Source organism: Physeter macrocephalus, chromosome 6 (genome assembly GCF_002837175.3).
Source record: "Physeter macrocephalus isolate SW-GA chromosome 6, ASM283717v5, whole genome shotgun sequence".
NCBI classification, from domain to species: domain Eukaryota; kingdom Metazoa; phylum Chordata; class Mammalia; order Artiodactyla; family Physeteridae; genus Physeter; species Physeter macrocephalus.
In genome coordinates, this window is record NC_041219.1 from 57,792,520 (window position 1) to 57,814,603 (window position 22,084).

A 22,084-nucleotide genomic window follows, 5' to 3' on the forward strand; every position below is an offset into this window, starting at 1 on the left:
CTGGACGTGATGGCCAGAGCTCCATCTTAAACCGTGAGGAAAAAGCACACCCAAGTGAGGACGGAGCAAAGAACTAGAATCCACTTTGAGACCCAGAAAGAGCTGGGACTGCCTCCCTCTGATCAGCTGTGTGACACAGAATTTTACTTCTCTCTTACTTGTAGCCAAATTTAATCCCAACTGACGATGTGAACCTGTGTATCCTTAGGAAGGTCTATGGTTCTTTTCTTTGAATACACATATATTTACTGCTTCGAAAATTCTCTTAAACTTAAATAAGGAATCCACAGCTACGGAGGGCTGCCCTGGGAGAAAAGCTACAAAGTCATCCACTTCTCCCTCTCTGGTCCTGCTCAACCCCTTCCTCACATTTTCACGGTGCCAAGGCAGGTGGTAGAGAAGGTTTCCAAGGATTTAGAGCACCAAAGACTTTCCTGTAAATGAATGACAAATTGCCTGGAAGTAGACAAATTAATAAGCAGAGAAGGTGTGATCGGTAACTCAGAAACTAACATTTTCCCCTTAATCTGCAGGCAGGTTGAAAGGAGACCGTGTCATCCACGGGGACTCGGAAAACCAGAGCCCCAAAGACACCTGGGGGTTATCTAGTCCAACTATCTCATTCCAAGATGCAGAAACTGAGGTCCAGAAAGACTAAGGAAATAGCTGATGACCAGCTGAGCTGGGGCTAGGATGCCCAAGTCCTCCAGCCCCAGTTAAAGCTGTGACAGCATTATGATAACAAACTCGGAGACTCTGAGATGCTTGTACACATTGATCTCCCTCAAAAAAAAAAAAAAAAAGTCAGGGATTACATTAGAAACTGAGGATGTTGAAGTTCAGTGTTCTTATCACTCCAGCACCCCCTGAGAGCAGGAGCCACATGTCTGATTCATTTGGGTGTCCCTGACATGTTAAATATTAAATACATGCCAAGTCCAAGTAAGGAAGCTGCCCTTGGGAGGTGTCTACACTAGCAATCCTGTGGTGTTTGTAATGAAGAAGTCTTCTTGGTTTTCAAATGGCAAGATTCCACTCACACTTCAAAATCCTGTTCAGGCGTGGGCTGCTCTGTGAGCCTTTGCTAAAGCTTGGTGCAATTCCAAATTCAAGGTGACTGCTTAGTCTGTGCTTCGCCGTTGCCTGGATGTGTCTAATACATTAAAATCACATTTGTACGAACTGCAGAACTACTGCTAGAAAGGACCAGGCTTTCATTTACATCGAAATTCATTACATAGAAATTCTATGTTCAAATTACTTATACGTCTACCATCTTATTTGATCCTGAATGGACTCCTAGGAAACAGGAAACGCAGAGATTTTGGCCTTCGTTGCCCAGATAAAGAACGTGAGGTCCAGAGAGGCTGAGCAGGTCCCCCATTCACTGGTCTTCACAGCGTTTGGGGGCGCCTACGGAGACTCACCACAGAAATCGGGGGTCCTCCAGTCGACACACACCCCCTTGGTCCGACAGAGGTGGGCGTAAGAGGCAATGGCCTCACACACTTGCTCCTGGTGGCAACTGTCCTGCTGGCAGATGGCGTGAAAAGTGGCTGGGGCAAGGACCGCGTGGCACTCGGCGAACAGCGCCGAGAGAAGGACCTGACAGTGGGAGACCCTGGAGACGGGACATGGCTCCTCGGGACCCAGCAAGCATGTCTGGCCCGGCTGCTGCACCGTCCACTCCTGGACCAGCGTCTTCCAGTCTGTGGTGACCGTGCCATCCCTCAGCATGAAGTCATTGGCCCCATTCTCATCACAGATGCCTAGAGAAGCAAGGAAAGACATGGTTAGGAGCCCAGGGTGCCAAACCCTGGACGCCGGAGACCTGGCCATTCTCCATCACCGCCAGCGTCTGAACCTTACTACTGGACCCAGAAATAGCAGTGGCCAAGGGCCCTGAGGCTAGAGCAAGGAGGGTTTATGCCAGGGAGGAGAGTCAGAAGATATTCTTACCACAGAGACCGTACATCTTTGAGGCAAAGGTCTTGGGGCTCAGCTGCAGCTGGAACTCGTTGTTTTGTGGGGTGAAGGTGAGGATGTGGCCCAGATGGCTGAGTCTGACCTCATACATAATGGCACCATAGACGCTGACCTCCATGTCCTCACCCACGTAAGGGGCAGAGACCCGCCTCCCATCCACCACCACCTGCCCGAAGGAGAAAACCACCCATGAGTAGTCACGGCAACAAGGAACCCTAGGGTTTCACTCTTAGCCACTTTCCAAAGTTCCCAACAGTTCCTACACCTTCACCCCACTCAACTCCACTGTTCTCCACAAACCCGGACAGTTGCCAGCAGCCCTTCGAAGACAAAGGGGCTTTGCAGAGCTTGGCAAAAGAGTGGCCTCTTATAACACTGAACCGACAGCCATGCATCTGGAACCCGAAAGCCCAGGGATTAAGAGGAACCTTGAGTCACTCGACAGGGAAGATGACTCCTCAAGAAACGCTGGGGAAGTTGCTTATTTGCCAACTGGTCAGTGCCCTATCTCCAGGAGCATCTAATAGGACTACTTGAAGCATTTGATTTGATTTGATTGACTAGCTCTTTGGAGGTCCCACAATATATCTTATCAAACCTATTAAAATATACTCACATCCCATGATGAATATAATTTTTGCTGTAAAAATTTTAGAAGGCTTTTTATCCTTTTGATTTTTATATTTTTGTCTATGAGCTACTCATGTAATAGATGACGAGCTGTGATTTTTCAGCAATCACTGTGCATGGTCAAGAATTCTTGCAAGAGGAGAACATCTAACCCCTAAGCTGCTTTCACGTAATGAAATATTTACGATTTCTAAATGAACGTGTAAAGAAGTTGGCATAAAGCAACCTTTGTAAACATTTAATCATACATTTATCTTTTTATCAGTTTTGCCGTTTTCTTTTTGAATCTTGGGTCCACGCATTTTGTTTGGGCCCAGAATATTTTCATAGGCCCTAAATATTTTCCTTTGGAGGGTTCGCGGGTCCTGGGTACAGGGCACATAATGCCTGCTGGGCAAACAGCCTGGTGTCACCCCCACTCTCCTACCAGTGCCAGAAACTGGCACTACATTCACAATGTAATGTTATCGAAAATGGGCCCTTTCTTCCAAATCTGGACCCCAAACAACATGAAATTACACCACGAGGGAGATAGCAATGAGCCCCTCCTACAAAGGTGGCGCTCTGCTCACGGGGCAGGAGCCGAGTCCCAGCCGGAGCACCAGCTAAGGCCGGCTGCCGCCGGGTCCATGTGGCTTCCCCAAGGGTCCGCCGCTGCCACGTTACGGGACTCACAGAAAGCACCTCCTACCTCCATGTCGCTGCGGAGCTCAACCGAGAGACCGTTATGTTTCACCTCCACGGACTTCATGCAGGCCTGCCTTGCCCCGGCGCTGCAGGCATCATTATGGAGCCGCACCTCCAGGTCCTGCTCCTTGTTGTGAAATAAGACGTATGAGCAGTTGCCAGTCAGCTTGAAATTCTGTCCATCAAAGGTCACGATGTGCCGAGTAGAGCTGCCAGTGCAGACACCTGGACGGAGAGAGCAAAGGATGGATGTGACCTGTCCGGACTTCCTCCCCTATCTCCTCTGCTCTCTTCGGACTGACAGGGAGACTTGCGAGTACATCTTTCCACAGACTTCTGACATTGAAAACCATGTTAATGCTTCACATACAGAAAACAAAGAGAATCAGCTAGGATGGCAGCAAGGAAAATTCAAAATGGATTACAAACAGATACAATTAAAAGAGTAATGTCAGTAATGAATAACGTAAGTACACAGAAGGGAGGGGGGAAACCAGCCTAAATAACTTCGGGGAAAAATTTACTATATACCCAAAGGCTAAAGACAAAAAGAATTGTGCACAAATGTGTACTCTAGTTAGTAGATTTGCTTTTCATAAAGGTATTGGTTAGCAGTTCCGAAACTACTTTACGTGTATTCCGTGTAGGGTCTACAGAGGAATGATGGCCCAGGGCTGTTCTAAAAGTGATCCTAAGAGAACTTCTGCTACACAGTAAGGAGGACGTCAAAAGAGAGACAGAAAGAGAGCCTTTGAGGGGTTGGATGCAAAAACAAACAAATAAATAAACAAAAATAACAAAACAAAACAAAAAACCCAGAAGGATGGCAGGGTGAAGCAGCAGACAGTGAAAGAATATAGAATATGCAACCGATAATCAAAGGACCACTCCTGAGAGCTGGTAAGAAAAAGCAGCTGCCTTAAACACCTGCCGGGCCAGTGAGTGCAGGGCCTCTCTCAGAAGCACCCGTCACATAAGAACTTTGGGAAGCCACTTCCAGCTCCTCCCTCTCCAGGCTCCAAGCTGGAGGGAGACTGACGACACCCCTTTCCCAGAGGCCAGGAGCCCACACAGGGATGAGGGAGGGGTTTCAACTCTAACTCAAGTTCAAAGTCTTGCTTATTACCCGAGAGTGGGCATTTAGTTACCAAATTGAGACTGTGTTTTACGACTTAAAGCAACCATAGAACTCTTTATAAATAAACAGAAACGATATGAGGTCTGGTAGAGTTCTCATCCAGGCGAAAAGGAAATTTATCCCACTCAATAAATTCTAAAGGGAGAGTGAGATACAAGATACAGTTTGGATTTCAGCCCACAAGTTGTGTCTGTTCATCATAATCATCTTGATCCGTCCACTGGCGAGCAGGGATCGCCATAAGCAAACATTTCTCCCAACCACGAGACAGAGGGCTAGCCCACCCCACGGATGAATGCCCCCCACAGGTCTGCATGTGACGGAGTTGACTACGTCCTCCTCTTAAAGCAGGCCACCGTGATGGTACACCCTGCATCCAACGCTCAAACACCTACAGGTATGATGGGGGAGCTTCCTGGGGTCTTCTCTCTCACTGCTGTACCTGCACTGCCTAGACCCCCTAAGGGTGACTCATCAGTAGCCAAGCTGAGCACTGACCCCAGAAAATCAATTCTTCCTTCTGGTTATGCACTATCTGGGGAAGTGCCCTCCAAAAGGCACAGGAAGGGAACAGGGAAGCCCTGGGACTGAATGGAAACATGTCCCGAGGTCACGAGAGGGAGGGAACGTGGGTGGAGCGGGAAACGGGCTTCTGGTCTACCTCTCTGCACAGCCAAGCGAAAAGCACTGCCCCTTGAACGCCGTCCAAGCTGGAGAAGCAGAGGACTCACAGGGGCAGGTCCAGCGGCAGCCACAGGCCTCTTCCACCCTGATCGGGGACTGGCTGTTGGGGCAGGAAGGCCGCAGCTGCTGCTCACAGTTGACCCGGTGACTATTCAGCAAGGTCTGGCCATCTGGCAGGCAGGTCACCGTGTGGCACTGATCCGGCAAGGTCCAGATGTCCCCGGGCTGCAGAGAAAGAACCAGGTTCAGGCAGGGAATGGAATGAGGCACTTCAACATCCACCAGGCAACTGACCCCCTTGGAAAGCATAGAGACTAGGCCTTGGGCCTCAATGGCAAGGAGACAGGATTTAGAACATAGGATCTACAGGTAGATCCACCCCAACCACAACCAACGTTTAAAAAAAAAAACAAAGGCTACGATGGTAAGAGGGAGAACTGGACCCAGACCAAAGGAGGAAAAGTTCACCAGGGGAACGAGGGCCCCAAATATACATTCCTGATCTCTCCTTCAAAGTCAACGGAACTGAACGTACCCTCCTCTCATTCCCGTCCTCATCCACGCAAACACTGATGAACCCTGAAACAGACACAAGCAAGATCTCTGTTCCCACCCACCATCCAGAAATTCCGAGCCATTCACTCGGCCACCTGGCTGGTCCTTGAAGCTGGATTAACTCTGAAAAGAACGTGAGTGGGTTTAGCAGTGAGGATGCAGGTACAGGAGATTAGGGGGACGTCATCCCGTGGTTCTCTGGGGTTAGTAGTCGTTACAGTGACACAGCAGTGATAAGAGGGCAGCGACCTCAATCAGTATCTCCTTGTCCTCTTTTGTATATAGAGCAGTGCCTAGTGAGAGGAGGAAAATGCAGCAAGAGGCTGAAAACTTAAAACAGATCAAGATTCCTACCCGGAGAGCTATCACCTAGCAAGAAAGGGCAAGAACTCTGCAGTAGGTTTAGACTCACAGCTAATTACATTAGGAAAATATATAAAACAAGGTTTTAAAAAAAGCATGTATGGTAAAAATAAAAAGTTTCTAACCTTAAATCAACTTAAACTATGGTAGTTTGATGTTATATTCTATGTTACTGTATTTCTTTTTTTTAAATCTTTTCAGTTTCATATTTTATTGAAGTATAGTTGATTTACAATATTGTGTTAGTTTCGGGTATACGGCAAAGGGACTGTTATTTTTTTTCAGATTATCTTCCATTATAGATTGTTACAAGATATTGGATGTAATTCCTCGTGCTATACGGTAAATCCCTGTTGCTTTTCTAAAGCCCTTTATACCCGTGCTGACGGTGAGTGCAGGGCACGGGGAAGAGGTCCATGATCTAAGGAGGCTGGAGGTCTCTGCCTCTGTCTTCCATTTCTTTGTCCAAGAGCCCTGTGCTCAAGTTAGCATGGACAGTAAGGATGGAAGGAGGTCTATACACAGAGAACTGCCTGGTAACCCCTTGGAGGTTTGCCTTACGACCTTCCACAAGTAGAAACTTACAGGTCCCGGCCTATAAAACAAACTTACTTCAAGGCCAAATCTTGTATATGAGAACCTTTGAGTCTCTAGATGGGTTTGGTTGCTTTTGTTTCTGTTTTGAGGGGGATAAGAAAAACATCCCAAGACTCACCAGAGCACAGCTTGTGGAGGAAGGAATTGCCCAGGGAGACCATGGTGGGGAGGTCCTCGATCCGCTGGAGCTGCACCACGTTGGAGCTGGCCCCTGGGCCCGCCAAGATCCTCAGCTGGGCCAAGTCATACCCATCTCCAATTCCAATGGGGAACACCGCCACTCCTAGGGTTACAGAGGAGCAAGAAAGGGTCTGTGTCAACCTTCGGTCAGGCGGGCTCAAAATGCGCTGGCCTGAAGCTACACCCAGCGTGTGCATAGAGCCTCGTGCTTTCCAAACTGGCCACTCACACCGACCCTGTGAGGAGGGCATTCAGTCAATCAAAAAACGTTAGTGAGCTCCTGCTCTGTGTCAGGTACTATTCTAAGCAGTGAGGATACTGTAAACCAAGCAGATCAAGTCCTGACCTCATGGAGCTTACACTGGGGAGAGACAGACAACACACACACAAGTAAGTAAATATCCAGTATTTCAGACCTGGATAAGTGCTCAGGAAAAAACAAAATGGGGTAAGGAGGATAAGAGTTACAAGGGTAGGGGTGAGGGTCATTGTTTCATACAGGATGGTTGGAGATGCGTGCAGTGAAAAGATGAAGGACAGAAGGGGCCAAGAGGACATCCCGAGCACAGAGACAGTGAGTGCAAAGGCCCTGGGGCAGAAAATTGACTGCATAGTCCAGGGAGGCCGGAGCAGAGAAAGCGGGAGAGGGACACAGATCATGCAGAGCTTCAGAGGCCACGGGAAGGACTAAACATGTTCTCTGAACGAAATGGGAGCCAGCCGAGACTTGAGAGCAGAGGAGTGACATGGGTAAAAGCTGACTTCAGTGTTTAAAGGGTCACTACAGCTGCTCTGCTGATTATGAAGTTCAGGGGGCAAGGATGGAAGCTGGTAGAAAGCTGTTCCAGGTAGAAAGCTATTACAATAATCCAGGTGAGAGATGATGGGGGCTTGAACTAGGAGACAGTGGTGGAGGTGGTATGCAGGTGATACAGCGTGGTGGGATTCTCAGTGTATTTTCTTTTTTTTTTTTTTTTTTTTGCGGTACGCTGGCCTCTCACTGCTGCGGCCTCTCCCGTTGCGGAGCACAGGCTCCGGACGCGCAGGCTCAGCGGCCATGGTTCACGGGCCCAGCCGCTCCGCGGCATGCTGGATCTTCCCGGACCGGGGCACGAACCCGTGTCCCCTGCATCGGCAGGCAGCAGACTCTCAACCACTGCACCACCAGGGAAGCCCTCTCAGTGTATTTTGAAGACAGAACTATAGTTTGTTGATGGATTGGACGGACGTATGAGAGAAAAAGAGGAATTAAGGACGCTGAGGCTTTTGACCTGAGCAACTGGAAGTATGGAACTGCCATTTTTCTAAGATGGGAAAGACTGTAAGAAGAGGAGATTTGGATGTGAAAGTCAGTAATTCAGTTTATGCTGAGTTGCCTGTTGGAACATCTAGGTGGAGATGTTCTAATTCCTAATCCAGACTGGAGATAGGAATTCTTAAGTCAATCGTGCATAAAGGTATCTAGACGAATGACACAGAATGAGACCACCCAGGAGGTGAGAGTAAGAAGAGAAGAGAAAATGTCAGTCACAGGGCTCGGCCCAGGGTACGTCCATCTACAGGTGAGAAACAGGCTTCGAATGGTTCAGTGATGTGCCCTGGATCATGGCTGTTTCCTCCAGACCACAGCTGCTTCCTTTCTCGATGAAAGTCTTTCTTTGGATTCTTGATACTAAAGGAGAAAAGTCTCCATCATAAAATTACCCCAATTAGTTCTCCAGAAAGTTCTAGGTATTTGCAGTTTGCTTAAGATTAGAGCTGATTTTCTGCTAGCAGCTTTTCTAAGCTGGTTGTATCACCCCAACGTACATCCTTTCCCTTTCAGGGTCCTTTTCCCTAAAATAATGGGTTTCATCAACAGGTCCCATTCATTCATTTAACAAACGTTACACGGCCACCTATTTTGTGCGTCATGCATAGACGATACAAAAACGAGCAAGGTTTTGCCCATGCCTTCAAAGAATCCCTAGTTTGTGCAAGAAACAGATATATAACATAAAAACAATGTGGCTTTCACATTTTGAGTAGTTCCAATGGTACAGAAAAGGGAGTGAATAACTCTCGGGAAGACATCAGAGGAAAGAGAGAGCGGGGTTTTGAAAGATGAGCCACTCTCCAGGGGGCACGGGAAGGTGTCACGTCCTGTCATCCCCCCCGCCCAGCCCCCGCCAGCCCGACACTGCCTGCCCCGGCTGTTCACAGCACAAGCTCTCAAAAGGCACCGAGGCTCGGGCACACCTGTATCTGTCCCCTTCCTAAAGGAGCAGCCTTGGTCTCCTGTCCATCCTGCACCCCCAAGCCCCTTAGGCTGGTACTGGACAGGGGCTCAGAATACAAGAAGGTCTCCGATGGCTCTCAAAGCGCCAAGATGAATCGCTCTAGCCTCAGAGTGGAGAGAGGCTAAGGACACCACAGGCGCGGGGGAATGACCCAGCCCTGAACACAGAGGGAATATTTGGAGAAGTTAAAAGTTACAGTCAAGGGCTTCCCCGGTGGGGCAGTGGTTGAGAGTCCGCCTGCCGACGCAGGGGACACGGGTTCGAGCCCTGGTCCGGGAGGATCCCACGTGCCGCGGAGCGACTAAGCCCGTGCGCCACGACTACTGAGCCTGCGCTCTAGAGCCCTCGAGCCACAACTACTGAGCCCGCGTGTCACAACTACCGAAGCCCGTGCGCCTAGAGCCCGTGCTCCGCAACAAGAGAAGCCACCGCGGTGAGAAGCCCGTGCACCACAACGAAGAGTAGCCCCCGCTCGCCGCAACCAGAGAAAGAACCAGAGAAAGACCGCGCGCAGCGACGGACACCCAACGCGGCCAAAAATAAATAAATAAATAAATAAAATACATTTATTTTAAAAAAAGTTACAGTTGGAAGCATGCAGACAAATGAAGGATAAACACACATTTATTACTGCTTGGTTTCCAAATGCCACAGGGATTGGGCAATTTCCTGCTGTTTGAAACCAGGCCACATGTGGGTATTAAGTATTCAAAATCAGCCAGGACGTCGGAAAGTAACCGCCGCCCACTCCGAACCCGCTAGCAGTTGGCGGGCGCAGGACCGCACCCCCTGACACTTACGGCTGGATCTGGCGGCAGCGGCGGCCGCGTCCACGGAGTCCGTGGAAGTGCCCATGACCAGGATGACCACTGCCTTCGAGGCTTCAGGCCTGGCACCGTGGACTTGGGATGTGACATAGCGCACCGCAAAGCCCAACGCGTCCCCTGGAAGACAGAACGGGCCCCGCAGTCAGTGCTGACGCGGGGAGGGTGGGTCTGAGGCCGGCTGAGCCTCCTGTCTCCAGGGGGAGCCTTAGGACGCTGAAACGGAGTAACTCGGAGACTCAGAGAGTCTCACACACAAGTGAGACCGGGAAGAGCATCTTGGCCCTTGGTTTACAGGAAAGAAAACTAAGGCCAAGGAGCAAAGTGGCCGGCCGGGGTTACTCGGTCACTTATGCCAAGAACTGGGACCAGACGCGGCCCCTGCACCCCAGCCCGCCAGCGCGTTACCGATTTGGCTGGGGCCTCCCTCCTGCTGCATGAGGTCCACGAGGCTCTGTAAGTGGGTTTTCTCCAGGGGCACGGTCCATGGCACGTCGATGGTGGCAATGCTTCCATACTGGAGCACCGACACCTGGGTGAGCTGAGGGCCTGACAGGAGAGGAAGCACAGAGGTCACACTCTGGATCAGGAAGAGCCCCTGAAAGGGCCCCTTCGGGCTCCGCACTCACCTATATTGGCTTTTGAGATGAAAGCCTTGGCAAAATTCTTCATTTCGTCAAAGTAAGAAGCTGGAAAGCTGGAGGAGCCGTCCAGGAGGAGGACCACATCCAGGGGCTGGCTGCAGTCTGCAAAGAGAGCAGAGGGGAGCCACCAGGGGTATGGGGGACTGACACCAGGCCCCTGCAGCAGACACACGCTCAGTGGGTGTGCAGGGCGCTGCCGACCAGGCGGCGCCACAAAGGCGAGGCGTGTCCCACAGTTCTGCGTCTCCGCAGCTGGCGCCAGGCAGCGGGGAAGGGGGCCATGAGTCCCCGGGTGTGGAAGCATTGGGGAGACTCCAACTCCACCCAAAGGCAGTTTAAATGCTACAGATGGAAGCAAGAGGCATCCTCTCCCTCCATTTCGGGGGCTGCAACTCTTCTAGAGCTGAGTGAAATACTGGAGCAGAAAACAGGCAGATGACGAAAGGAAACAGAGCAGCACATCCCTGGAAGGTGGGCTTGTCAGGTCTCACGGGGCACGCGAGGAGCTAGAAGGTGATCCAATCAAAAATGCCTAAAGCTCATGTTAATGTTTGGGAACAGGGTCACGATCGCAGTGAGGAAACAAACTCTGGCCCAAACACTGTTCTGAGATTTGATGATGCTATTACTGAAATAGCATGAGAATTTAGATCAATCTGTGGCTCTGATGAAAACAAAAACAAAGAAACAAAGGCACAGATAACCAAAATGGGGCTCAAGAGACTGTAAAAGGCGGCTAGTGATTCTGGGGAGGTCCCAACCTCACCAAGTGAAGATGTTAAAGAGCTAGGAAGTGATGCATCCTTAGTATCAGTTAAGAAGGTAATAATAACAGCCGTGGAGTTAAGTCATTTTTGAGCACTTGCTAAGTACTGGGTACTGCTCTAAGCATATTACAAGTACTACTATTACCACCATTTTACAGATGAGGAGACTGATGGACACAGAGGTACTTGCCCAAAATTACCCCAAAATAATTGCCCCAAATTACCCAGCTCATAGGTGCCAGAGGTGAGATTCAAACTAAGGCAGCCCGGCTCCAGAATCTACTGGACTTCCTGGCCTTGCCCCGAAGAACGTCAGGTGCTGAGAAAAATGTTATCCACCCAGTGTGGTAAAAAAGCTGATAGTCACCAAATTTAACAGGTTACCTCTAAGGCAGGGAGTGGGATTGGGTGAGGACGAGGCTATATGGTAAAGGAGGACTTGTATTATTTTTACTCCATATGCTGGCTTTGCTTAAATCTTAATAATAAGCTTGCATTACCTTCGAATTTTCAATCTCAGACAATAAGAAAAGATCCTTCCCCCAAAAAAAGATCACAGGTGCTGTTCCCTGCCCGGGAGGTGAGGAAACGCAGACACTCTGAAGGCAGGGGTCTGACCGAAGGCACAGAGCAGGGAAGCCAGATCTGAACCCGAGAATCGCGTCTCCACCAAGGCTGCCCCCGGTGCCCCCAAGTCCTCGCCCCCGTGCAAGGCGCCCGCATACCTGGGACAGGGGCGAGGGTGGGGAGATGCGGCCCCTCTCTGGAGCAGCACCTCTGCAGCACCAGATCAGGAGCCTCTCGGGGCAGCGTCTCGAAGTCCTTGATGAAGATGGGGGCCTGGGGCCAGCCGATCCTCTCCAGCTCCTGCACGTCCACGCGGGGTCCCACCCCGATGGGCACCACCTGGATGTCTCCGGGCACCCGCCTGATCTCATCTGAGGCCGGGCTTCCCGTGACCATGTAGACCAGGTTGGGTGCCTGCTGCCGGTCCCCCTGGCTGGCCGAGAAGCTGTGCTCCGACAGGTACTGCAGGGCCAGCCCGGTGTTGGTCCGGTTGCCACCCCGGTAGCGGATCTCCCGCAGCCGCTGCAGGACATCCTCCTTGGACTGCGCCTCTCTGAAGGAGTGCTCCACGGTCACCACGTATGCGTACTGCAGCACCGCGACGTGGACACCGTCCCGGCCCACGTCCATCTGCCGGATCACGTCCTCCAAGAACTCTGTGCTCCTGTTGAAGTTGGCCTCGCCCACACTGTCCGACCCTTCCAGGAGGAATGCCACATCCAGGACCAAGGAGCTCCTCCCGGGTGCCAGCGTCGAAGTCCCCGGGCGCTCCGGCGCCGTGGTGACCCGGGCCGTGAGCGGCCGCTGCGTGAGGGCAGGCGCTTCAGGGGCGAGGTCGCAGAGGTAGCTGATGATCTCGTCCCTCTGCTGCTCCAGCTTGTCCACGCCGCTGAGCACAAAGGCTTTGTTCTCGGGGGCCTGCTTCTCGATGAGGCGGATCTGCCTGAGGCTGGCGTGGGGCCCGATGCCCACGAGGACCATGACGACCTTCTTCTTCTTCAGGCCCTGGACGTAGCGGACCAAGTTCCGGGCCAGCCTGGGGGGCTCCTGGCTGGCCGTGAGCAGCAGGGCCACGCGGGAGGCCTCAGGCCGGTCCACCTTGCTGAAAATCTGGAAGAGCGTGTACTTCAAGACCTCGCTGGTGGAGGCCACCTCACTGCCCGCGTACTTCACCTGCCCAGCGATGCGCCGCAGCTCCGACGGCCGCTTCCGGTCCTGCAGCGCGACGTAGGCGTGGGAGCCGTCGTGGTACTCCACCACGGCCACCCGGATGCGCTTCTGGGAGATGTGCAGACGCTCCATCACGCCCACCACGAACGCCTTCAGCGTCTCGAAGTCGGCCTCGGACAGCTTGGAGGAGCCGTCCAGCAGGAAGACCAGGTCCAGAAGTTTGCTGCAGAAGAAGTCGTGCAAGGGCGGCTCCGGCGTGTCCTCCACGTACGGGGTGGTGAGGCCGACCGGGCCTTCTGTGGGGGGCACCTCCAGGCCTCCCGGTTCCCTGCAGGCTTCACAGGTGAGGCTGACACCATCACAGTGACTGCAAGAGGGGAGAGACCGAGATGGTTCAGGAAGAACCTCTGGGCGCTTCCCAGCCCACTGAACCCGAGCCCCCAGGAACACCCCCCACTCGAGAGAGACACCATGTTTAACACAGCCCCCAAGCAGCCCCCCTACGCGCGCGCACACACACACACACACACACACACACACACACACACCCCCATACACACACACACACCCATACGCACACACCCATACACACACTCATACGCACAAACACACATCCACATGCACGTGCACACACACCAATATGCACACACACCCATACACACACACACCCATATGCACGCACAAACACACACCGATACACACACACCCATACACATACACACACCGCCCCCCTACGCGCGCACACACACACACACACACACACACACACACACACACCCCCATACACACACACACACCCATACACACACACACACCCATACACACACACACACACACACACACACACACACACACTCTTCCCTTGCGTTTTGATGCCCTTGAAAGCCAAAGCGTTCACCCACCCTAGGACCTGAAAAAGAATCTTTCTTAGCAATCCACACAGCCATTCAAAGTTGGTTTACTTTCAACCTATGTCTCTAGCAACATAAATATTTAATTATAATCCAAGCCTTCTCCCAAATATCTCCAAAGACAAACACTGCTCTAAAACGTTGATGCTGACCAGGCCTCATAAACGTTCTAGCAAAAGATAAATGCTTTTCAGCATTTATTACAACAGAATTTAAGCTGCATGAATTCTGTACCACGTTAACAGGTTGGGCCTTAAGGAAGAGAGGAAAACTGGAGACAAATCATTTCAGAGAGGTGAAGACAGATTCAAAATCCCAGCTTTATCTGGCAGAATAAAGTATTGTGAGTGGTATACGGGGGTCTCCAAGATGTTAGACAGAGAAAGACAGTGACTCCCTCATTCTTTCTTGCAATGGACCCACCGTTTACACCCATCATGTGCCAGGGTCTAGCTATGCTCCACACCCAGCCCCAAGCCCCCCACACAAATTCTCACCCCGCCAAGCCAAATTTCCAATCCCCCGGTCACTCCTCTCTTTCACCAGTGTCCTGGAAAGTGGCAGCCTCTGCCAGACCACAGGAGAAATCAAGCTGCCTGTGGCGGAGACCCACACAGGCTAGAACCTTCTCCTTCAACCCCGGTGGGAGCCTGGGGGCAGTGAGCCGTGACTCCCAGTTACAAGAGCCGCATCCCGGGACCTTGGCCATGGCCCGAGGTGTCTGTGCCCCACTGCGGAGTCAGGGGCTCCACCTCTCTTCCTCCCCTGCATCCCCACCTCCAGTAAAAAAGAAATCTGACTTCCATAGATGCCTGTCCCCGGACTAGATGCCACCTCCAAGGATAAGCAGAGACCACGTCCTTCCTTCAGCAAGAAGAGGTAGAAAACCTAAACCTCTTGAGAGATATTTCCTGGAAAAGAAATGTAGCCTGTCCTCAAAGACAGAGAAGCAAAGTAAGTAAGAACAGGACATTCTTCCCCAAACCGACACTTCTGGGCAGGCCCCCAGGTCAGACGGTAAGACCCATCACTCCGCACAACCAGGGCGACTGTTTTACCAAATCTGGCAGTGCTCGGGGTCCCCGGGGTTCAAGGTGATTTTCTTCCCGGGGGCTAAGCGCCGGCCGGCCACCTCGCACACAGGGCAGTCTTCAGGGTTGACGCAGGTCTGCAAAAGCTCATCCAAGATTTTCCCTGCATGAGAAGCCTCTCGCTAGGAACCAAAGTTCCCGCCTTTCCCACAAGGAAGACTCTCCTTGCGCTAAAAGGCCTGTCCCAGCTCTGCCTGCCTCCCCCAAGGGTCCCCTCACCGCTTAGGGAGCATCCTTCTTCCTGAAAAATTAGGAGGGGGCGTTCCTTCCCCCCCGCCCCTCGCCTCCTCCAAACCCCAGGACAAAGCAAATCTTATCTCCGAGGGTCTTTTTGCTCCTCCACCGAAGAAGACATCTGATAACTCTAGATCTGTGCTATCCAATCAATACCGTAGCCAGTGACCACGTGTGGCTGGTTACGTTTAAATCTAAATTAAGTAACGTTCAATAAAATTGAACATTCGATTCCTCAGACACACGAGCCACATTTGAATAGAGCTTTCCCAGCACTGCAGAAAGTTCTACCAGAAAGTGCTGCTCTAGATGATACGCCCATAAATAGACCCCAGAAGCACTGCGTGGGAGCTCAGCTTGACAAAAACCACAGCTGGCCTGGCTTTGGTGGAAGGACATGGAAACAGGACCTAGGGTAGTGGGGCTGGGGACAGGGAGCCAGCTTTTCTGAGGACCGTCCCAGCCCTCCGCCCCCTCCCCGCGGGGCCCAGGGCCTCACCCGGAGGGCAGTGTGCGTGACAGCCCTCCACACACTGCACGGGGCAGGCCAGCGGCTCGGGGTGCTGGCACGTGACGGGACAGGCGGGAGCGCAGCTGTTGTAGCGCCACTCACACTGGTACCCGTTGTCCCGCAGGTTCCGTTCCTCGCAGTTCTGGGCTGTGCAGACCCCAAAACAGGCAGAACCGTTCTTAAAGCACCGGGCAGCCCTGGGCAACCCCAGACAGACGGCCCCCAGGAGCGGATGACGGTACTGGGAAACTACGGAGTCACCCACGTGAGAGCCCCTGAGCCAGGAACTTCGTGGCTCTGAATCCATTTTCCTTATGAAACTGATCAGCCACTTACATGCAACATAGATGTCTGAGCTGCTTGACCACGATGGCAAATGCGATCGTGTCTAATCACAGACGCTCTGAGCACCTCCTTCTCTCCGTCACTGCTCCCTTTTCTCCGTTTCCCTGAATCGCTCCCCGTTACTGTGCTCATGCCCAGGCATGTCCTAACGCCCTTCGGCCTCGGCCATCACCCCCGCGTGGGTCTCTGTCTTCTCCCCCACCGAGGTGCCCTTCCTCACCCCCCAAGGCCCCAAGGTCTAGATGCGTGAGGGGGGAGGGGCGTGTCTGGGACCACGGGGAACCGCAGGACTCACGGCACAGCGTGGCCGTCCTCCAGGCCACCACCGCGCCGTGCCGGGCACACACGTGGGCGTAGGCGGCGATGGTGTCGCAGAAGCAGGCACAGTCGCCGATGGACTCGCAGGAACAGGTGTCGTAGATGCAAACATCCAGGTACGGCTCGGGGTCCACCTGCAAGGGAGACGCAGGTGGCCTGGGCTGCACTTGGGGACTCTGGCTCTTGGTCTGGGCGTGAATGTTCCAGTGGTCAGAGGAGGGACGGGGCTCCAGGCAGAAGGAAAGATGTGAGGCAACGGTCCCAAGGAGGGAATGGGTAAAAAGGCAGAAATCCTACGTTCTTATGTGGAGCCCAGCAAGAAAAGGGGAAGAAAGCAACCCTGCCAGCCTCTCCTAGAAGAGACGTGCCTGAGAATTTTTCAAAAGAACATTCCTTTCCGTCCATCTGTCCACGTGCCCGCTCAGCCATCCATCCATCCTCATAAGCCACTCCCACCCTCTTGGGTGTCTGCGTGTTTTACATAAACACCACACACACGCGCACACGCACACACACGCACGCGCACACACACACACACACACACACACTCTTTCCTGGCCTCCACTCAGCAAAGAGACTGAGGAAACACAACAGGACCACTCACACTGTCTCGCTGAGATGCCACAGGCTAGCGTGCTGGACCGCGGCCGGCCCGGTGCTCCTGGACTCCGACCCTGAACCTCCCCGGAGGGGAAGCCCACCCTCGGTCCGTGTTCAATCTCAGGAGCCACCTCTCACCTTCGGCTGCCCCAGACGTGCCCCCCACACCCACCTTGTTCAGGGCAGTTGTGGTGAGAATGAATGCGGACGTTAAGCCGGTCACTGTGCCCAACAGCCCTGGCTTCCCTGACCCTCTGTCTCCGCCCTTCCAGCTCAGGTGCCTCGGGTCTCCACCAAACCAGGGGATCCTAAGTATCCTTCGGGTCCTGAGGGATTAAAAATCACTGGATGGACAGAAAGAGCTGAGACACAGGTGTTCAACCAGTCACTCCCACGAGGGAGGTGCCACGGAGCAGCATGCGTGTGTACCTGGCTGTGTGTGTGCGTGTGTGTACGTACATATACATATACACACATGTACCCACACAGACACAGGTGTGCGTATACACATTCATACAGAGATAGAGAGAAAACTGCATTGAAACTTGTTTGGGGAATTCCTTGTCACCTGTGAGACAAAGACACAAAAAGAACCTGCTGTAGAGCTCAGGGAACTGTACTCAATAGTCTGCAATGGCCTATATGGGAATAGAATCTAAAAAACAAAGAGGGCATCTATGTATATGTATAACTGATTCACTTTGCTGTACAGCAGAAACTAACACACCATTGTAAATCAACTAGACTCCAATAAAAATTTCTTTTAATAAAATAAAATAGATGACCAACAAGGACCTACTGTAGAGCACAGGGAACTCTGCTCAATACTCTGTAATAACCTAAATGGGAAAAGAATTTGAAAAAGAATAGACACATGTATATGTATAAGTGAATCACTTTGCTGTACATCTAAAACACAGCATTGTTAATCAACTATATTCCAATATAAAATAAAAATTAAACAACAACAAAAGACACAAAAAGAAGCCATAAAATGCGGGCTCAAAATCTGGCTTTAAGACCAGAAAAGAGTTTCCGTGAGACAAGACCTGGGAACGGGGGCGGCGGCGGGGTGCCCGGGGCCAGAGACACAGTGGGGATGGCAGAAGGAAACTCCCGCTCTAATGTTGGAGACAAGATAATCTGTGGGCGACAAGCCCTAAGACTGAGGCCGGAAGAGCAGCAGCATTGGATGCCCAGAGAACCACGTGTTGCACAGAAGAAAAATGATCTGCCAGGCACTGCTCTCCTCATACACCCTCAATTATTCTTTCTGTTCCCCAGCCTGAAGCCAAGAGAGGTGAGCAGCTGCAGATGATTTCTGAGGCCCCTGGAAGCATCCACAGCTAGAAGCGCCTGCCCCCAGGGGCCCCGCCGCCCTCACCAGCCGGTTGCACTCCTTGAAAACGGCGCTGGTGAGGACACTGCAGGAGGAATCCACCATCGTCTGCTTGATGACGTTGTTGTGGCAGGTGGCAGGGGATGGGTCCAGGGGCACCTGGGGAACGGGGCAGGAGGACACAGATGGACCCGGAAGAGTCAACCCGGAGGGGCTCCAAGAGGCCCTCTCCCCAAGCTCTGCCCCCGCCACAGGCCACAGCACCCACCGCCCACGGTCCGCACCGCAAGCCCGACCTACTTTCTGGGTGTCGGCGCACCGCGGGCTCACTTTCCAGGAATTCCCGAAGTCCACGGGGTCTTCCTCCACTTGGAGGCCACTGCTGGTGAGGTCGTTGTTCTGGATGCCGTCAAAATTCCCACACAGGCCACACACCTGCTCCTGGGGGACCAGTTGGGAGCATAAGCTTTACAAGCCTCAGAGCAAACTCGCTGAGTCAGGAAAGCGAGGGCTCCAGGCAGCATGGGAGGCAGGCTCGCCTGAGGAAGAGGAGGATGGGAGGAGACAGGGAGGAAGATGCAGAAGGAGACCAGGGTGATCAACAAAGTCTTGACCTTGCCAAGGCCTTTTCCCAGCTTCCACATTGACCTCATGTTAAGCTTAAGGAAACCAAGGTCATTCACAAAGAGAAGCAGCCCGCCCATGCCCCTTGGGTGGCCAACTAGGCCTCCCGGGCCCTGGTGTCTGCAGTATAAACCATCAGCTGCCCCAGTAAGGGTCTGAGCAGAAGAGGAGTTGGTCCAGCATTACACCAATGAGAGTGTAAGAAGTCTGAGGAGGGAACGTTCTAGTCCTACTGGACTGTGGACAGGTGAGTCCCTTACCTAAACAACTGCAGCCTGGCCAGCACTAAATGCCACCAGGGCTGACATAATATCTTACTCAATTCCATGTTCACCCATCATGGGCTGCAGGACACAAGTCCTGACCAGCTAATGAATGAATGGGTGGAAACCATCACATAAGAACCATGGACAAAACCGGAGCTATTTGGCCTGGAAAAGAAAAGACGCCATGCTCTTAGAACAAATGTGGAGCCCTGCCTCGGGACAAAGAGATGTGACTGACTCTATTTTGCTGGGAAACGCGGACAAAAGGACAAAGATCTTTACATGGCCCAACAGCCCCCATGGCATGGCCCCTGCCCCGTCCCTGCCCTTGTTAACTACCAGTCACCCCAAGCCCCTCCTCTCCAGCCGCCCTGGCCTCCGTGTCCAAACACAAACACCGTCCACCTTAGGGCCTTGGCACCTGCTACTCCATCTGCCTGAATTCTCGAGTCAGGATATTCACGTGGCTCCTTCCCTCCCTTCCACAAAGACTCCACTCACACCCTCTGAGTCAGCTCTCATCAGACCAACCAATCTAAAACACACAGTCTCCCCACTAGAATATGATCTCCACCAAGGCTGTTGTAGACAAAACCATGGTGCCCGCAAAGATATCCATGTTCTCATCCCCAGAAGCAGGAATATGTCACCACACACGGCAAAAGGAACTTTGCAGGTGTGATTGCATTAAGGGTCCTGAGATGGGAAGATTGTCCTGGATCATCTAGGTGGGCTCAGTGTACTCACAGGGTCTTATAAGGGGCACAGAAGTCAGAGTGAGAAATGTGATGTGACAGAGAGAAGCAGAGAGAGCGGAAGATGCTATGCTGTTGGCTTTGACGATGGAGGACGGCACCACAGCCAAGGGATGCGGGCAGCCCCAGAAGCTAGGAAAGGCAAGAAGACAGATTTTCCCCGAAAGCCACCAGAAGGAATGCAGCCCTGCCGACCGGTTTTATACTTTTGACCTCCAGAATCAGAAGATAATCTATTTGTGTTGCTTTTTTAAGCCACTAAGTTTGTCGTAATTTGTTATAGCAGCAATAGGAAACTGATACAAAGTTAAGATATATATATAACTACATATATATATATATATACATATATATATATATGTATATACAGTTATATATAGTTCTTTCCCTGCTGTGTCCACAGTGCCTAGAACAGCTGCTGGGAAGGTCTGTCCTGCCACCAGGGCAGACAGAGCACTTGTCACATTCATGCCAGTGAGAGAAAATGAAGTCCCAGCGAACCACTGGAACCCGGACAGACACTGCAAGCAGCTTTCCCCAAAGCAGGTGATGAGCAGTTTCACCACAAGCATCGGCCATTGCCGGCCTGTGGCCCCGTGGGAGGGCGCACCCGGAGTGCTCTGCAGAGTTATAGTAACATCACGCGTGACCCTTTGCCTCTTGAGGTTAAGAAACCTTAAGAATAGCTCTTGCCCAATCTTTTCTTTCCTTCCTTTGTGGATATAAACTGCTTGCCTAGCAAGGCCAGTCAAGGGACCGTTTGCAGGGTCCGGGAGCCCTCCATCCTTCTCAGGGGCAGCCTCTCTCGGGAAACAGCCAAGGCGAACTCTAACCCTTGAGTCTTATTCTCATCGGGAGGGAGGTTGGACTAGGTGACCACCCACCCTCCCCCAAGACGGCGGGGCCACGGGCTGCTGCTCAGGAAGCTGAAGGTGCAAACAGCCAGGACGAGGACGAAGCGGAGAAGGGCCACCCACCTGGAAAGTCTGCTTCAGGAACACAGAGATACCCAGGTGGCGGTCCCAGACCACGGAGAGGCCCTTGCCTAGCAGCACGGTGATGTACAGGCCGGACTCCACCACCTCAAAGTCAGTCTCATCCTTCATGGACCTCTTCACGCTCACCTGAGGGAGGACGCAGTGTGAGACCAGGACAGTGATGGTCAGGTGCAAGGCCCGGCTCCCCCCGCCCCGCGGCCCTCCAGAGCCGCTGGTCATTTGCCCCGTTTGGCCAGAGCTGCGTCCATCTTGCCTACCTCTCTCCAAGAATCCTAGGATAAAGAGGTGGCAGCAAAAACATAATTACGAGATTAAAAATACAATGAAACCTACTGGCAGAAGATCACCTATCACGCCATGGAAAGAATTTTTTGTTTTTTGTTTTTTGTTTTTTTAACATCTTTATTGGAGTATAACTTGTTTTACAATAGTGTGTTAGTTTCTCCTTTACAACAAAGTGAATCAGTTATACATATACATATGTTCCCATATCTCTTCCCTCTTGCGTCTCCCTCCCTCCCACCCTCCCTATCCCACCCCTCTCATGGTCACAAAGCACAGAGGTGATCTCCCTGTGCTATGCGGCAGCTTCCCACTAGCTATCTAATTTACATTTGGTAGTGCATATATGGGGTCAGGTTTTTAAATTTAGATATAAGAAAGGTAGGTCTGTGTTTTATTCCAGTCCTACCACTAATCTCTTCATGACATTTTTTTTTTCTTAGATTCCATATATATGTGTTAGCATACGGTATTTGTTTTTCTCCTTCTGACTGACTTCCCTCTGTATGACAGACTCCAGGTCTATCAAGGACACTTGATCATTAAATACACGTGGTCCCCTAAAGAGGTTTTTAATGTGGTGATGATTTTAAGCACCTCTAGGAAACTGATTTAAAATGGACCTGGAGCCTGTCCTACAGAGCGAAGTAAGTCAGAAAGAGAAAAACAGATACCACACGCCAACGCACGTATATGGAATCTAGAAAAATGGTACTGATGACCCTAGGGGCAGGGCAGG

At 51.9% G+C, this 22,084-nt stretch overlaps 1 protein-coding gene across 1 annotated transcript in view; it reads right to left on the reverse strand.

Moving 5' to 3' along the window:
• VWF (von Willebrand factor) overlaps window positions 1–22,084 on the reverse strand; it is a 162,290-nt gene that overhangs the window by 41,221 nt on the left and 98,985 nt on the right. The window contains exons 24-39 of the mRNA XM_028490937.2: window positions 21,043–21,189; window positions 18,721–18,861; window positions 18,466–18,579; window positions 16,459–16,615; window positions 15,807–15,965; window positions 15,041–15,176; window positions 12,060–13,438; window positions 10,553–10,669; window positions 10,332–10,472; window positions 9,900–10,043; window positions 6,759–6,923; window positions 5,661–5,704; window positions 5,173–5,350; window positions 3,308–3,528; window positions 1,960–2,152; window positions 1,428–1,769 (exon numbers count right to left, since the gene is read on the reverse strand). Of these exons, the coding sequence (XP_028346738.1) occupies window positions 1,428–1,769; window positions 1,960–2,152; window positions 3,308–3,528; window positions 5,173–5,350; window positions 5,661–5,704; window positions 6,759–6,923; window positions 9,900–10,043; window positions 10,332–10,472; window positions 10,553–10,669; window positions 12,060–13,438; window positions 15,041–15,176; window positions 15,807–15,965; window positions 16,459–16,615; window positions 18,466–18,579; window positions 18,721–18,861; window positions 21,043–21,189 (3,778 nt within the window). The remainder of the gene's footprint in view (window positions 1–1,427; window positions 1,770–1,959; window positions 2,153–3,307; window positions 3,529–5,172; window positions 5,351–5,660; window positions 5,705–6,758; window positions 6,924–9,899; window positions 10,044–10,331; window positions 10,473–10,552; window positions 10,670–12,059; window positions 13,439–15,040; window positions 15,177–15,806; window positions 15,966–16,458; window positions 16,616–18,465; window positions 18,580–18,720; window positions 18,862–21,042; window positions 21,190–22,084) is intronic.